General features: G+C 38.9%; 1 protein-coding gene across 4 annotated transcripts in view; it reads left to right on the forward strand.

Moving 5' to 3' along the window:
- The first annotated feature begins 5,257 nt into the window (after positions 1-5,257).
- Positions 5,258-17,019, forward strand: part of FREM1 (FRAS1 related extracellular matrix 1) — a 65,402-nt gene continuing 53,640 nt past the window's right edge. For 2 of the 4 annotated variants that reach the window (XM_085043767.1, XM_085043768.1), the window contains exons 1-3: positions 5,267-5,518; positions 10,866-11,350; positions 16,495-16,589. In XM_085043767.1, the coding sequence (XP_084899893.1) occupies positions 11,120-11,350; positions 16,495-16,589 (326 nt within the window). In that variant the 5' untranslated portion in view covers positions 5,267-5,518; positions 10,866-11,119. Of the gene's footprint in view, positions 5,519-10,865; positions 11,351-16,494; positions 16,590-17,019 lie in introns of all 4 variants that reach the window. The other 2 variants (XM_085043769.1, XR_014847114.1) reach the window with 2 other exon arrangements.

Genomic DNA, 17,019 nt, shown 5'->3' on the forward strand with positions numbered 1-17,019 from the left:
TACTCATGGTCATCTTAGCTGCTGCCACCCATTTCATACCATGCCACCTAAAGATTGGAAAAGCCTGATATTTGTCTTTTTACTGGAGATGAGAAGGATACGGCAGCAGCTTGGAAGACAAATGGGAAGAATCAGTACTTTTGTAGGTGTTGGGAGCACAAATACAAGTATTTGTAATTACAACTTCTAGAATTGAAATTCTGTGATGAAGCTCACACACACAAGCAGGTCTTTCAATCCAGCAGAAAGTGTCCTCTGCAGAACTGTGGTAGCAGAGTTCCTCTTCCTACCAAATTGTTATGTATGTCTCTCCTATCCTGGTCCAGTGAGGGACAAACCACCTCTCACAGTCACCTCTCATAGTCCCCAGGAAGGCTGCAGTGAGGCTAGCCTGGAGGGCATAAAGGGAAAACTTTGCTGCTTTGTATCCAGCTGTGCCTAGTTCCTCTCACTTCTCTGAAAAGAACACCATAGCCATGAAGAGGTGTTTTTATTATTTACAGTGTGTATGCTTATCCTTGTGGATGCATAATTTGAAGAAACATTAGTAGTGGTGATGTGCTCTAGATATATTCAGGAAAAGGATTGCAGGGGTTGCAAAGATGCCAAAGTCCTTGAAGATGTCCATTCACTATTCCTCTAAAACAGTTGACAATCTAGCCCAAGACACAAAGAATTCTGGGAAAATATCAAAATAAAAGCCCTAAGTATGGCTTTCTCAAACTACCTATTTTACTGGAAATGCCACTCACATTTGTCTCAAACATTCAGGCAACATTCTGATCTTTTGATCTGCTTGACACAAACCAGATTAATTCAATCAGGCCTCCTGTAATAAACTTAGATGCTGAGAACACAGTTATAGAGAATGTTAGAGAAGAAGGCTTTGAGGTATAAGGCAGATATTGTAGCATTTTTGCCTTTACCCAAAGACTGATTCATCTAGATTTCCTATTTAGACAAAAATTGTACCTTGGCTCTTTGAGTGGCTTTTTGTTGGTTTTTTGTTTGTTTAGGCTTTTTTGGTGGGAGCTTTTTTGTGTTCCTTTTTTTCCTCCAGAAAACTAGTCTATTGTAATCAAAGGACTACATTATTTTAGAAAGCAGTCTTAGACAACATAAATAAACATTTTCCATGACATGTGACATAAATAGCATTGTTATTCTCTATAATATCTTCTAGTTGAGAACCTCAGTGGTTTACAAGTATGTACCTTGACTCCTTAAGACCAAACATGACTTCAAATAGCTTTGATTCAAATTGGGCATCAACAGATCAGGTAATTTAATATTAATTGAAGTCAGTGGAATTTTATAGGAAAACTGAAACACAAAATGCTTTCCAGGAACCTGGACTACAGCTTTTGAGTTGAAGCCAATATCCAGAATTTTTAACTTCAGATGTTGAGCTCAGTCTGATGAGCATCTTCACACGTCTCTGCCAAGTTCTTTACCTGTTAAAAACTGAAGGACACATGTGCTTGTGGAAAGATTCCCCATGCTACTTAACCTAAACTAAACCTCTAAATGCAATCTGTATAAAGAGTGGCATTTTTTCTGCTAGTTTGAGGCTTTGCAGTAGGGTAAATGCAGGCTTCCTTGTCTTTAGTGAGTGTTGTCAGTAGATTGGATCTGGGTAATGTCCCTCATTCCCTGAAGTTTAATAGCTTGCCTATCACTTTATTGGAGGTGTATGCAGTTTAAAACTCCCTTCAGATCACAGCTTCTTTTTTCAGACAACACAATAATGTCATGGTTCATAAATTAAGGCATCAAGTTTTTTTCAAGCTGAAAATACCTCCATAAAGATTATGTCTCTGAGAGATTCTTTAAATGCTGGCAAGCTTATTTGACAATAATCTTTTGAAAAGAATGTTTTCTGATACTTTTAAGGAGAGAAAATCAACAGTGTTATGCCTTATCATTTTGAATTTATTAGCATGGAACCCTCTGCCGCATTTGGAGGGTCACTTGACACTGCTGTTGTTGATTACAAGAAGAGTTAAACTTACAAGAGTCATGCAAAACTCAGTAGCAATGATTAAATATAATTTCCAGTCTTTTTCTTTCCCAAGGACAAGAATGATTGTGTGGAACACAGCCAGAACTAAGGCTCTTCCCTCATGCAGTTGTACTACCAGATTGCAATGGCTGATTTGTTGCATGTCCATGCTTATAAGACTGTAGCTGTCATTTGAATCCAGGGCTCCTGACTGCTGTGCCCCATTGGGGTCTTCCTCACAGTCACCAAAACCGTCCAGGACCATATTCTGAACTATGATGATATGCAGGACATGTTAGAGAGTCTGCAGGTGGTAATGTTTCTGTGTAGGCATCTCTCTATTCAGTTTGCTACTGCAGCAACTTTTCCAGAGCATCACTGTCACTTGGTGACTGTGAGTGAGTGAGGGTTTGACTAAGCAGAGAAGCTCTTTCTGGTATCTTGGTCTTGCATGAAGCTTTTCAGTGCCTCTGAACTGGAAGAGAAAATGGATATACTCCCTGCAGCAAGGACTATCTCCTTTCTTGTGTTATATTGCATTAATTGCATTCCACTGGAAAAACTAATCATGTTTCTTCCTGGCTGTACCTGATAACCAACAGATCCTGAGTCTCCTAGGAGAAAACTCAATGGTTGTAACTCGTATAGTGCTTCCTTGGTAATGCTCCAGAAAATGCTTTTGGATAAACAGGGAAAATAACGAGCAGTCTCTTTGGTTGTGGATTTTGTTATTAGCTGTGTTTGTGAATCCTGGGTTATTGTGGATGAAGGTGACAGCTTGGAGCGGCAGAGTAACCTTCCTGATTGTGGTGGAGATGCACAGCTGCGCAAAGAAACGCAGCTGGTGACTCTATCCACAAGCATGCAGTAGTCCCAGGTTATCCTTTTATCTTCTATGGAAGTGTGCTGGTTTCCTTTGACTTTTGTGTTTTTATAAATTTGATCTTGGGAACCAATAGAAAAGTCCCCAAGGAAGCTGAGCAGATTGACAGCAACTTGCAGGATCAACTCTCTGTCAACAAATCTACCCTGCTTTAGTGTTCACTGTCAGAGCTTGTGCTGTTAATCTTGCTTTTTTGTCTTTAGGAAGTACATGGTGCAATCAATGGCCTTCCCACAGTGAATTTTTATGGAAAGAGTGCATATGGGCTGTAGAGGTAGAAGAAGAAGGTAGATGTAACACTTTCCCTTTTAAATAAGATCTTTCACTCTGTTCTTATGTTGTGTTAGGGGCTGAAGAGTGGAATTCTGCAGCCACATATTGTTTCTCACACAATAAAATTTATATCATGTAGTAAATACCTGGAAAATAATTTTAACTTTTTCCCCTCACAATACAGCAGATCTTCCTCTTGTACAGCCTCCAGGTATAGGACAGGGACAAGTGTTTTGCTCCTTTGAGAACCTCATCTTCCTTACAGGAGTGTTGAGTGAATGTGCAGATATCAGACCATGTGGGTTTAGGCCATTGCTTATCAATGTATGTCAAAATGAAAGAGAAGAGATGGGGCTGTGTTTCAGGTGTGTGTGTGTGTGTGTGTGTGCGCGCTCTTGCCGGGTTTGCCCCTCAAGTACAGTATTTTTTTTTCCAAATAGAAGCCTGTAGAAAAAGAAGTTGATTTTTACTATGTCTGATTAAAGAAACGTTGCAGAAAACTTTTAACTTATTACCTTCATATCAACAGTCTGAACTGCATGATTTTACTAGTAACTGATAAAAAATACATACAGTGCTCAAGTTTCATCCATGGGAAACAGAACTACTCTCTTTCCTCTGTGGGCAAATACTGAAGTGGAAAGACTGAGTGTTGTACAAAACACTTGTCTTCTCTTCAGTGCTCTGGCATTTCTCAAGAAAAGCTTTGGTAGTTTTGCTCTGTCCTTTAGGTATTGTGACCTTGAGAAATTGCAAAAATGAAATGCAGTTAAGAATTACAATTAGAAGTACAATAAGAAATGAGATACTAAGTTCATTGCCGCGGTAATAAAACTGATTTGAAGACAGCTTCCCCAATGATGTTATTGATTAAAGTGTCACAGACTTTAAAATAAGCTGCCACAATTTTAATCAGCCTGTAAGGACAGTTGTGCTGATGATCCTAATCAGGCCACTGTACAATGCAGACAGGCCATTCATCACAGTGAATTAGAAGGCACGTTTCAGCAAGCAAAACCACAAACACACAGACTAACCCACAGCCATCTACACAACTCAGAGGAAACAAATATTCATGGCAAATATTCTGAAACCTGATAAAATGTGTGGTCTGAAATCTAGGACAGTACACCACTCTAATACTAGTAATGTACTTCAAGGAAATATTTTTTTGCCTGGTGTTTTTTCTTAAGGAAATATAGGCCAGACTGTATCATATTACACTTTGTGTAGCTTTGAGTTCATTTTAATTTTTAACAGTCATGTGTTTTCTTCATCTACATGTAAGTCATGTCACAGGAACATCTGCTGGTTCTTTATTCTATTGGCTTTCATTTTGTGTTTTTATATTGTGGTTTTGTTTCCATATGAGGGTCAAAGTCAGCTTGCTTGCTCAAAGAAGGGCAAGGGGAGAGAACATGTTACAGCATTAGGGTTGTGCTGGATTTGGCTCCTGTTTACACAAGAAACCTTGAAGTCAGTAGCTCTTCCCGTGCTGTGCTGTCCCGGTTGCCCTTGTCACAATGTCCTGTGGCTGGGCTGAAAAATTTTCTGTCCCCTATGCTTAAAAGCTCTTTTGGTCCCTATGCTGAGGCAGACGCAAGACAATCTATCCCTTTATTGCAACACAGTCTCTACTCTGAAAATCTGGACTGTCAGGTTTACTCCTCAGGGTGCATCCATAAGACTCTGTGCAGTAGCAAATTTTACTTAGAATCTCAGCAGCCAGTCAAATGTGTAAACCTGATGTGAATCTCATGACAGAAGGCTGGAGAGATGTCTTGAATCCTATGAGATATTAAATAATTGGTAGGATTTTGTCTATATTCTTTTTTTTTTCCTTGCGGTTCTGAATGGGAAAAAAAGAAAATTAAAATTTGAATACTACTGTGGTGAGAAAAGAAAAAAAAAAAAAAGAAAGAGCAAACCTTAATAAAAGCAGCCCAATTTTTAGTCTGAACAGACTTAACTAGCAGAAGGGGAAAAGAAGATCTGGGGCTGATTGCCAGAGAAGCATTGCTGAATGTAAACACTACAAGGCGTCTTTGAGTGTTGTTATCTTGTGGAGCCTGAACATATTTGTAATTTGTGACTTTACAGTCAGGAGCAGTCTTGCAAGCAAGACGTGTTTATTGTGGATTTTTCATTACGGAGAAAAACTACAGCCAGGCTGACCAGAAAGACTGGAATTTCATCTATCTCTCTCCCCTCCCCCTCTCTGCTTTCTCCCTGTCGCTCACTCATTGGATTTCTTTCTCTGCCAGCCTTTTAAAACAGAAATTACTGGGTCAGTGACATACATTTTTCCTCTTTTTCTAGTATGATCTCTTGCTCAGCCTCCAGCAGGAGCACTGCTACCTGTAAGTATCTTATTCAAGTTTGTTGTACACAATGAATGCTGTTGTGTCTGTGGTTGTAATAGTGCTTAGCAGCTTGCAGAGTTCAGTTTGTTGCTGAATGTTGCAGCAGAGCAGCCAGACAGTAATTTTTAAGCTTGAGAGGGATGAAAGCTCAGTTCTAATTTTGAGGAAAGCAGGCACTGGGTTTTGCGAGCAGTTTAGCAGAAGTTAACTTGAAAGTTAGGATTCCAAAGAACTTACTTTATCCTAATATTCAAGTTGGTATAGATTTCTTGACTATGCTGGCTTTCTTCCATCAGATCTAAGAAAACTTTGTTTCTTTAGCCGCAGAAAGAAAGCTTGAAAGAACAAAATAAGATTTCTTTGCTTAGAATTGTTTTATTAATGAGACATACTAGAAAAAATGTGGTAAAAGCACTGAAACACATGACAAAAACTTGGTATTAGTAAGTCTTTAAAAAGCATATATTTCATTTAGCTGGGATAACTTGTTTTTTTAAATGTATGTTTTAAAATTGTACATTTATTTTGTGGTAGGGATCTGTCAGCATTTTTACATATTCATGCACATTCAGACAGCTTACATATGTATGCATAAAAGTTTCCATGTGTTCCTTAATGCATATGTGCTTACAAAGGTTTTACATTTCCTGCTGATTTGTATGTATTTATCTGAAACCATCACCTTTTAGAGATAAGTTGCTGTTACTGTGTTTTGCTGAGACATTCCAACAAATTCTGCAGATAATTATACACAGTTTCTTCAAATGGTTATTAAAAGGGGATTTTGCAAGTTACATTTTTGCTAGTTAGAGGATTCTACTAGTCATAATCTCAGCTAACTCAGGATTATTCTTTACCTTAGGCAAAATGCATCTCTGCTGTTGACCTGTGTCCAGGGTGTCACTACCTACAGGGTGCAATCTACCCTTCCTTAACTCAGCAAATACCATGCCAAATACTTGGTTTCTTGGTGACCTGTAATCCTTGTTTGTAGTGCATGGAACAAAAACATTTAGTAACAAACAGTCCAAGGGGTGCATGTGTTAAGTGCGCATTCTGAAGTGACAACCCCCTAATGTAATAGCTCATGATCCTTCCATTGCCCTGGACTAGATTTTAATTACTGTGATAATATTCATCTTGTTTCCTAGAAATCACAGAAAGCTCTTACTTGTTTTCTTTAAACTCACCCTAAGAAAAATTAATATGTTCTTTCTGTTTCTTGCAAACTTCTTCTGGTATTCATTAAAACAAATCAATCCAACTTCCAAACCACAACAATCATTCTCTATTATCCCCTTCCAGCTTTGCAAAAGAATAGGGCAATTTTGATCCATCTGTTCAGGGAAATATCCCAGGCAACCAGAGATTTTTCTTACATACAGAGAAACTCTTGAAGTCTCATCCAAATCTCACTGAAGGCTTTGGGTGTCATTGCGACTTAGCTCAAGGTCACTTGTGATTAAAGGTTTTTTAGTAATGTTTTAGGTATTAGAGCTGAGAGTTACTGGTGTTGTTTCAGATTTTATTTTCAGTTGTTTTATATTCATAGATAGCTATCTAAATAATTTGGATTAATCTTTTACTCACATCAATTTAGCTCTCCTCAGAGTCAGACTCACCAGTTATGTGTTTGTAATTAGCCATTGCATCATTTCTCACATGTGCACCAGCAGCCCTGAGGGAAAACTAGTTATGGCATTCAGAGGAAATTTTTAACAAACCACATCTAAAATTCACAGAAACCCTCCTCTGCATTGCCCCCAGTTTGATATGTCCCTCTGCCAACTCTGCAGAGTCGCATTCCCTGCCTCTTCTGAGGCCCCTTCTCCCTCTGCCTTCCCCCCACGCTCATCTGCAGAGCAGACAGGACTTGCCACCACATGAGCAGCTCCTTAGAGCTCCTCTTGCCAAGTGTCCCTTGTTCAATGCCTTGGGTACATCTCCAGGTCTTATTTTCCAACCATCCAAATCTCAGGGTCAGCTTGGCCAAAATTCTAGCTACAGGAAAGGAGATCTCTTTACTTACCACATTTTTTATACCAGTATGGGTTTATATTGGATCTCAGGGGAATTACTGGACAGTTGGCATGGTATAATGGAGTATTTTGGAAAAATGCACAAGGTTATTAACTTGGATCCTGGCAGTCAGATGGCTCCATCTTTTCAGCTTGGAGTCAGCACATGATTTAGGGTGAAAAGGACCTCTGCAGGTAACTGCTCCCACTTCTTTCCCCAAGAAAAGCCAGTTTTACAACAAGTCCGGCTTCAAAGTTACATCAAGCAACTCAGGCCCTGATTAGCTGTTTATCAAATATATCTGAGAGGACTCCATGAAACCTGTTCCATTGCCTGTGTTCTATGTGCCTATGTTACTTTTTTCTTCTTTTCTAATATCGAATGTGAATTTTACTCGTTGCTGTTTTAGTGGGTTTGTATGTCTCTTCCCTGGGCTCCAGGCACTCTTCTGTTAGAAGTCTAAAATAAGCAATAAGGCCTCTCTTATTCAGGCTGAAAAAATCCAACTGTCTTGGCCTCTCCTCATAAATCATGTGCTCCATCCCCACTGAGGGATATCAACTAGTATATGATATGTCACCGAACTGACATAACTGTTTTACTTCTGGGACCAAAGCTGTTAGCCTTCTGTGAGTTTATGCTCACAAAGTGCACCTGAAGTTTTTCAGGCATTTTGTCATATGACAGACTCTGAGAAAGCTGATGAGAAAACAACCTAATTTCAAAATACTGATTCTCCTTCTGTGCTGTTCATTAACACCATTATTTTATTAGGCCACTAAGTATATCTGAAATATTGTGGTGCATTTGAAATTATACAGTGCCTCAGTTGTATGTCTATTCTGGATGCACAGGTGACATGCCAAGGAACAGCAGGGGCGAATCAGTTTCAGCTGTAATATCAAGGGCAGGGAAGTAAGGAGACTGTAAGGAAGTCCAAAGCAGGCATAAAATGTGACAGCAACATCACCAGCAGCCGTGTATCTGCTGGAGAGCAGCACACTGTCACTGTCAATCTGCATAAGTACCATGCAGCACAAATATGACTTCACTAAAGCAATGACCTTCTTCACAGATAGAGAGGCTATTAATATGGCATTCACCCCAAAACCTTCTCGTTTCTATTGTCATAATGTGCTGGAAGGATCTCTCATAATTTCATTTTGCTATGATTGGATAAGTGATTAGGAAAGTGAGGTTATACTTCCCAAGATCTTCACCTGGCCACCTAAGGAGACAGTCCTACAGCAACCAAGCAGAGGCCAGTGGCTGGAGCACATGGTACAAACATGTATATAATGACACAGGAGCTCTCTGTCTGCAAGTTAAAGTAGTCAAAGCAAGACTGTAAAGTAGTCAAAGCAAGTCAAACAGGACCAATTTGTGAGCATGTGTCACACATCATGAAATTGATCAAAATGCATCTGATTTCTCCAGCAGACTTTCTGTTCTGTCTTTGATGCAGGGTAAGAAAGGGTAGCATAGAAACCACTGTCTGTGCCTGAGTCTATAGCTGCACTCCATGCTGGGTTTATGGGGTAGACACCAGAAACAGATGGGCTGTAGCAGAGTCCAGGTGAATATATCTCTGCATAAGTGCCATTACTGAACTGGTGATGAGCCTGTCTCTGAACTACAACATGGTTTTGTGGTAGCTATCTGTGTGGGAGTGAAGAAAGTCAAAACTACCCAGGCCTTAATTTTGTAATTTCTGATGAGGTGCTCTGTAAATAAACCTCTGTGAATAAAGTTATTTCGCACCATAAATCAATGCCTCAGCCTGCTGTTCTGGAGAAAGTTACTGGAATTGTCATGAGATGTAAACCACTGGGTCTATGTGTCAGAGGATTTAGCTGTCTGTTAGCACTTTGCCATATCCTAGTCTGAATCTAAAATTCCTGTTTTCTTATCTGAATTTCATTACTTTTCCACGGGCTAAAATTCTACATTTTCTCTCACATATTCTTCATACTGGTATGGCGGCAATGTTATAAACCAAAACGGAAAGACTTTCAGATAAATACCTAGAAAACTAGAGTTAAGATTTGTATCCCTGACTACATAGTCAACATACATCTAACTTTACACATATGTTAGTCGGAACATCTTCAGTCTTAAATCTGTGGTGAAATGAGTGGATCTGTCGTATTTAACTTTAGGAAGTGAATAAGCTTACAGAATTTCTGAACTGCTGATTGTTTTTCAGTGAAATTCAAAACTGGGTGTATATGTGCATTCAATTATAGGCTGCTCAGAATGTCATTCTGCCGGAAACAATGGAGTGAACATTTACTTGTTAACAACAGCAACAACATTGAAAATAAAGAGATGCAAGGATTTGCTTTTTAGTTCCCTTTCAGGGAAGTTCTCTGTTGGTCATAAGGTTGTGGCAAATAAGTAGTCAGGACATTAAGAATTTACAAAAACTAAAGGAATGTTGACACTTTACTGTCTTGGAATTCTTATGATCTTCTCAAATTTAATTAAATCAAATCAGTATCACTTCCTATTCTTTGGACTATAGATTCAGTTACTTTGGAGGATTGTAGCAATGAGGCTCTTAGAAGGTTTTCAATAGTGCTTGTTTATTGTTAGAAGATGAATTATTTTCTTATCAGTTTATAAACATGAAAGATGAAGATAAACTGTAACTAGGAGCATGGGAAAATTGTGTAATTTTTTTCCTTATTATCTTTTCTACTTTATTTCCATTGACTTTTCCTCAGATTTTTTTTCCTTTTTTAAAGAAAAGTTACAGATTTGTTATGCCATATCACATGTTTCTATGGTGCCATCCTGGCTCAATTACTTGTTGTAGCAGGAAGGGTAGAGAGACAATGGAAAGGTGTTTTCAACTAGAGGTTGATTTTTTTTTCTCACACCTCCAGACACAGAGAGAAAACAGATTTAACAGGAGGCCACCTTCCTTTTATCTCACTTTCTGGCATATTTAATCTGAATGAGCGCCTTTGCACTTCCAAATTATTTGGAGCTCATACTGTTTTATTAATATCTACTCAGTCCTGCAGTTAAAAAGGTCACTAACAAAGGATCCTACACAATGAGGGTTTGTATGTGAATACAGCCTAAATGTGCTTGGAATTCACATGGAGAGCTGATGCATTGAGGGAAAACTGTCATTGGTAGATAGCTAATTTTCTGAGCATGAGTGCACCAAATGGTATTCAAAGGTGAAGTCAAGCTGCTGCTTGAAATGAACTGCAAGTGTAAGAAATGGTGGAAGGTCTGTGTGTGCGTTTGTGTTTTGTTTTTATGCCAATAGTTGCTCAATGACTTTTAGTAATTTTCTTTTTTTTTTTTTCAGGATTAACAAACCTTGAAGAGACTCTGAGAACACATTCATCATTTTGTCAGGCTTGACCAATGGATTTTATAAAAACCTAAGGATATTTTGAAAGGGTCCTGCCAACGTTTCAGTCAAGGAGGGCCTATTCAGAGAAAACATGCCATATATTTTCACCTGTGACTAATAATACTTTCATAATTTGGTGGAGAAAGAAGACTCCTTTTCTCAAGAAATTTTTTCACTGGTGAAAAAGGCTGGAACCCCCTTATAACATGAAGCCTTTTGAGAAAAGCTGGTTGTTTCTACTGCTGTCTGTTGTGTTAAGAGTTGTGCGCTGCTCCTTTATTAGTGTGAACCTTGGGATGAAAGTGATGAAAGGACAGTCTGTCTTCCTGTCAGAAGATGACCTCAAGTTTTCCATCCCCAGAGAGAAGGATGTCTGCAAAGTAGAAGTTGTGATTAATGAGCCAATAACACAGAGGGTTGGGAAACTAACTCCACAGGTATTTCAGCCCCATTTTGCTGCTTTGAGTGTTGGTGTGTGTGCAGGTCTGGGAGAAACTACAAAAAACTGGTTTATTGATTTTTTTTTCCTTTAGTGACAAAAAGGCACGAAACTGAATGCTCTGTGAGATTCAGCCTTTTGCTTAAGTACACAGCTGGCAGAGAACTGCAACCTTGAAATCCAAAAGCTGAGCTCAGTAACATTAGTGCACAGAAGTAGGGCTCGTCAAAGTCTGCTTTCACAAGCAAAGAATAGGTATTTCAAAACTTTCAGTTACGGGATATCCTCCAGTCTCTCAGATGCTTATTTTTCCCCCTTGAGGGTAACTAGTGCCCCTTGGGTAATGCATAGCCCACTACAGCATTTTGCATTTCAGTCACGCAGCCACTACTTAGGAAGCAATTAAGAAAAAAATAATCACATACAATAAGCACATTGTGTACACTATTGTTTGTTCTGCTCTGCAACAGCCAAATTGCTAGCAGATGGCAAATACATTAAAACTCCTCTGTTTTCTGTATAAATGTCAAGCTTGTAGGAACAATGAAATGTATTTCATATATTATCATTCTGGTACTCATCTGCTTAACAAATCGCACCACCTGAGTCATAGCAGAAAGGAGTTGAAAGTAATTGTCATGAAGATGTAATATTATAGACAGAAGATGAATGGTTTTAATGAACTGTAACCAAGCAGGTTTGGCTTTTTGAAAAATTCTGGTTTGTGCCACAGAGCATACACATTTGTGTGTTTTTATATGTATACAGTGTTAAACACCTTTTCCAGGATTTTTGGTGGCTTCTGTGAAGATAGGTGAAGAAGCACCAGTCTCAACAGATTTTTCAAAACTTCTGTCTTGGTCATCACTATTATTTTTCCAGACCACTGACAAACAGAACTTGTCAGCAGAACTTGTCAGCACTCCTAAGGAGCAGAGGCATGCCAGGGAAAACAGGTGATGGACAGGACAATGTGTGATCATCTCTAGAGACTGGCCCCAAAAAGTGCAGTGTATCTGCTGAAACAACCCTAGGGCTTGTTCTCTGCCAGCACAGGGACACGGACCATAGTACCCCACCTCTACTTCCCCAGTATGGGCTGGTCCCTTATTAATATAAAAATAGAACCACTAGGGTTGGAAAAGGCCTTGAAGGTCACTGAGTCTAACCATTAACCCAGCAATGCTAGGTCCACTACTAAACCATGTCCCTAAGCCCTACATCTACACAATTTTTAATGTTTCCACTTGTGGTGATTCCACCACTCTCTTGGGGTACCTGTTACAATGCCTGACTAACCTTTCAGTAAAGAAATTATTCATCATATCCAATCTTCAGGAGAGGAGAGAAAGTAGGACTTACATATGAAGTCTATGGCAAACCTCTTCTCTAGTTAGTCTTTCTGGCTGAGGAGTGACTTTGTTTTCAATTTCAATTTCCGCTTCAGACTCCATGTGCAGTAGGACCCAGGTTTCTTATTTTGAAATAGCCACTTTGTCCTGTGTAACCCAACATCTTTCAAGCACATAGTTAGGGGCCCTTTTCAAGATATCCCAGGAGATGTGCATTCACTACACCTTATTTTCTAAATAGCGTCCTTCACTTCCCCTTTTCCAGCTCCACTTCTGTAAAGTGACTGTTGTTGCATGGCCCCCAGTGTGTGCCCAGGCAGTTGAGTGTGGCTCTTGGAGCTGCAGGCAGTCATGTAGAGGGAAGAGCTCTGCTGGGCAGGTGGCCCTGGAGCACCAGGCTGCAGAGAGGCTGTGCCTGTTGGTGATGCCTGAGCTTTCACTACTCCTGAACAAAGGTGCCAGAGTCCGGATCTCCTGGTGCCACTCATGATCTTTCCACAGGAAACCCTGCAGCCAGAAAATGTCTCTGGTATGATCTGGTTTACTACCATTGAAGTGAGTAATGTTCTAGGAATGTATGACAGTTTAATTATAAATTGTAATTGAAAAGCAGTTGAAGTGGAAAAACCAATGCTCAACAGTAATTAGAAAAATATTTAGATTTCCTTTGTCTTACCCAGTGAATTTATAGACAATTAGAGTTGCCTGTTCATACAAAAGGAAAACATATCAGGAAACATAAACCAGACGCTTCTTTTTGCAAAGCTAATTGTGTCTTAATACACATATAAACTGACTGACAGTCAGTGGTAACAAACCTTTCTGGGAAGGTTCTTCATTTTCCATCCCCTTGTTACCAATTAAGATGCAGAACTCATGATGTCTTAAACATAAAGAAATTAATTCTCTGATATGATTGGACCTGATGAGATGCATCCCAGAGTCTTAAGGGAATTGGCTGATGTATTTGCCAAGCCATATTCCATGCTATTATAAAAGTCATGGCAATCAGGTGAAGTCCCAGTTTCCAGACTGGAAAAAGGGAAATACAGTGACCATCTTTAAAAAGGATAGATCTTTCCTGGAAATTATTGACCTGTCAGCCTCCCCTCTGTGCCAAGCAGGATCACAGAACAGATCCTCCCAGGAGCTGTGCTAAGGCACAGGGAGGACAAGGAGGTGACTTGAGACACCAGCACTGCTTCACCAAGGGCAAATCCGGCCTGACCAACCCAGTCGCTTTCTGTGGTGGAGTGATTACATCACTGGACAAGGAAAGCTCTACAGATGTAATTTATCTGGACTTCTGTAAAGCCTTTGGCATTGTCCCCCACACATCCTTCTGTCACCAAAATCCTATTGACTTTGAGGGCTCTACAGCGATTTACATCAATGAAGAATCTAGCCTTCAGTGTACAACAGCAAGTTTCTGAAACTATAGTGTGAGTGGGTTTTATATATACTTTTTTTTTTAATATAACATACCACATAGATACTTCTTAATTTTATTTTCCGTTTTTGTAGAATATCAGCTAAGACTATTCAACTGATTACTTAACTTTCATGTTCCGTTATGTTAGTCTGTACTAAGAAAGGACATTAAGTAAGAAAAAGACATACTTGTTTTTGTTTGAAAAATAGCAGAGTACATATTTCTGTGGCATTTGAAAATAATACACAACAGAACAGTCACAACATAGTCAAAACCTTCATCATATGAGAGTAATTTTGTTTTCCACAAATTATTCTTGTCCTTCCTTTCTAAGCAGTCCTAACAAATAAAATCAAGCATACTTTCCATAACACCATGTATTATAGATTATTCCAAGCGGTTGATCCATGTATATATTTTTAGTTGAAAAAAAAGAGAAAAAGGAAAGGCTTTGTACAATGCACTCCTTGATGAAAATTAAAAGCAGGCAATAAATTTTAAAATTGCTAGGAATAATTGCTATAGAATAATTATCACATAGCTTGGGCATCTGAGAATAACTTCAGTGGAATTGGACCCTTTCAGTAATAATGAAAGCTGAGAAACTGTAACTATTTTACAATTACAGAAGGATGTAAGTTTTATTCTGTGTAATGGCTAGAAAGAAACTAAGGTCGCTAGTTCTTATACCCTTTAGCATAAATCCACAAAGTGGTCATGGGATGTTTCAGTTAACTATGTATTAACAATTTATTTAGAATTAAATTATTACACCATTTTTTCTCTGAAAGTCAGAGGATCCAAAGATTTTCTTTATGAGCTGCACTTTCAGTCAATATTTTAGAACCTCACTAAAGTCCCTCAGCCATTTCACCATCTTCTAAAGTAGTTAGGGAAATGAAGCCAATTCAAGCTGGTCACTTAATTTTCTTGGTTCTTTTGTCATTTAAAAAATGACTGTCATTAAGAAATGACCTCTTCTTTTTTGATAAAAAAGTGGCTTTTCAGTCAGCCATAAACATATATTAATCACTATTAGTTGTGGCCTCATTAGGTCTATTAGAGAATGTTTAACAGAGTTCACTTTAAAGTGAAATCAATATAACCATCAATATAATATGTGGAAGTCAAGATAACTATTTGTGAATACTGACTGAAAAAATGCAATCAAAACTTCGTTTAGATTCATAGTGAGATGCTTATGAAATGCAATTATTAGGTTTTGGTTTCTTTCTGGCTAGAATATGCCTTGTCTCTCGGTAGATATGAAACATGAGTATTCACCATCCTCCATGGGCTGTGTAGGGATTCCCTGTTATCACAAGGGTAACATAGACATAGTCTAATCAATGCTAGGAGCTTTCAGCTGGTGTTTCTTTACAGAAACACCACTGCATGGGAAATGTAATTTGCAAGTCTTGCAAACTGCAGTAATTGAGAACATGAAAATTGCATACCCCAGAATCCAAATCCCTTTTTCAAAGAATGGGTGTGTCAGAGTTCTACAAAGCAATCTTCTTTCTATTTGTGTCAGGCATGTTTCCTCATTGCTTTGCTTTCACAAGTCAACCACCCATTAAAATAATCAATCTGCCTGAAATAACTGTCTGGCTTAGATGCTTAAACTGTGGCCAGAGAGATTCACTAATTTTGCCTGTATCAGGTACGCTGTAAGAATTAGGCTAGTTTGCATTAGCTGGTAGGGACAATATAGATTAATCTGCTTGCTTTTGTGCTGTGGATTACACTGATTTTGGGGCTGGATGTTGGTATGGCACAGATAATACATCTGATCCAGAAAAGAGCTACTGGCACAAAGTCAGGATCACAAAAACAGGGAACAAGTCTAAGTTTCTAACAGAGAAATTTCACTGGGTTGTACTTTTGTAGTCCAGTTGTATTTGCCATAAACCAAAATTTACTAGATAACCAAGCTATTGCCATAAGCAACTTTAAAAGTCAATAAATCGTCATGAAGCTGGAACTGCTGGCTTTTCAGCACCACTGCAGATGTGTGTGCCACTGGATACACCTGCATCCTTAAATTCACAGGATGTAGTGGAAAAGAAGTTTGAGGTCAAACTATTTTTTGTACTGGGAAGAGACTTAGCAGCCTGAAACAATCACATATGACCATTTGCCCTTCCAATTGTGGAGTGCTGGCAGCCCCATGTTTAAGTGGTTGCTCTGATTCTCACTGAGAGATTATGGAACAGAAGAATACCTATTCCTAGAAATTAACTACATATTAAAATTCTTCTCAGTCTGAGGTATTCCAGGTGCTGAGAGAAGTGAACAGATGTTGCAAAGTTAACATCCTTGACAGTGCTGAACCAGTCAATTCTTTCTGCTTCACAGGTTTTTGACTGTCACTTCCTTCCTAATGAAGTCAAATATACCCACAACGGATGTCCGATTTTAGATGAAGACATGGTCATGCTTAGGCTGTACAGGTAAGCAGCAGCAGGAGATGACACTTCACTGTTACCCAGAGCTCAGCAGACCTCAGAAAAAGGAAAGTCCATTTTTACAGTTAAAGCATGTTCTGCTGTACATATTGTAACTACTGAGATCCAGTAGCTGGATCATTAGTTAAAAAGTGACCAAATGTTTACAGAAATATTTCTCACCATGCATTGTAGATATGTTCATTTAATGTTTATTATGTATTGCTTGCTTCTTACAGAAAACCAGTGATTTTTCATTTTCACTTTATGAAAAGTGACAACAGTACTTTCTGCTGTCCTGCTGATTGGGGCAGATGCTCTCACACAATACACAGCTAACTCTTCCTTCACACAGACATGTAAGACCCTGCTTACAGGTGTGGGGATTTGGGTCTGGATTATGGCAATTCGAGGCTGAGGGCAAAAGAGAGAAAAG

The sequence above is a fragment of the Lichenostomus cassidix genome, chromosome Z (genome assembly GCF_008360975.1).
Source record: "Lichenostomus cassidix isolate B80296 chromosome Z, HeHo_3.0, whole genome shotgun sequence".
Taxonomy (NCBI): Eukaryota; Metazoa; Chordata; class Aves; order Passeriformes; family Meliphagidae; genus Lichenostomus; species Lichenostomus cassidix.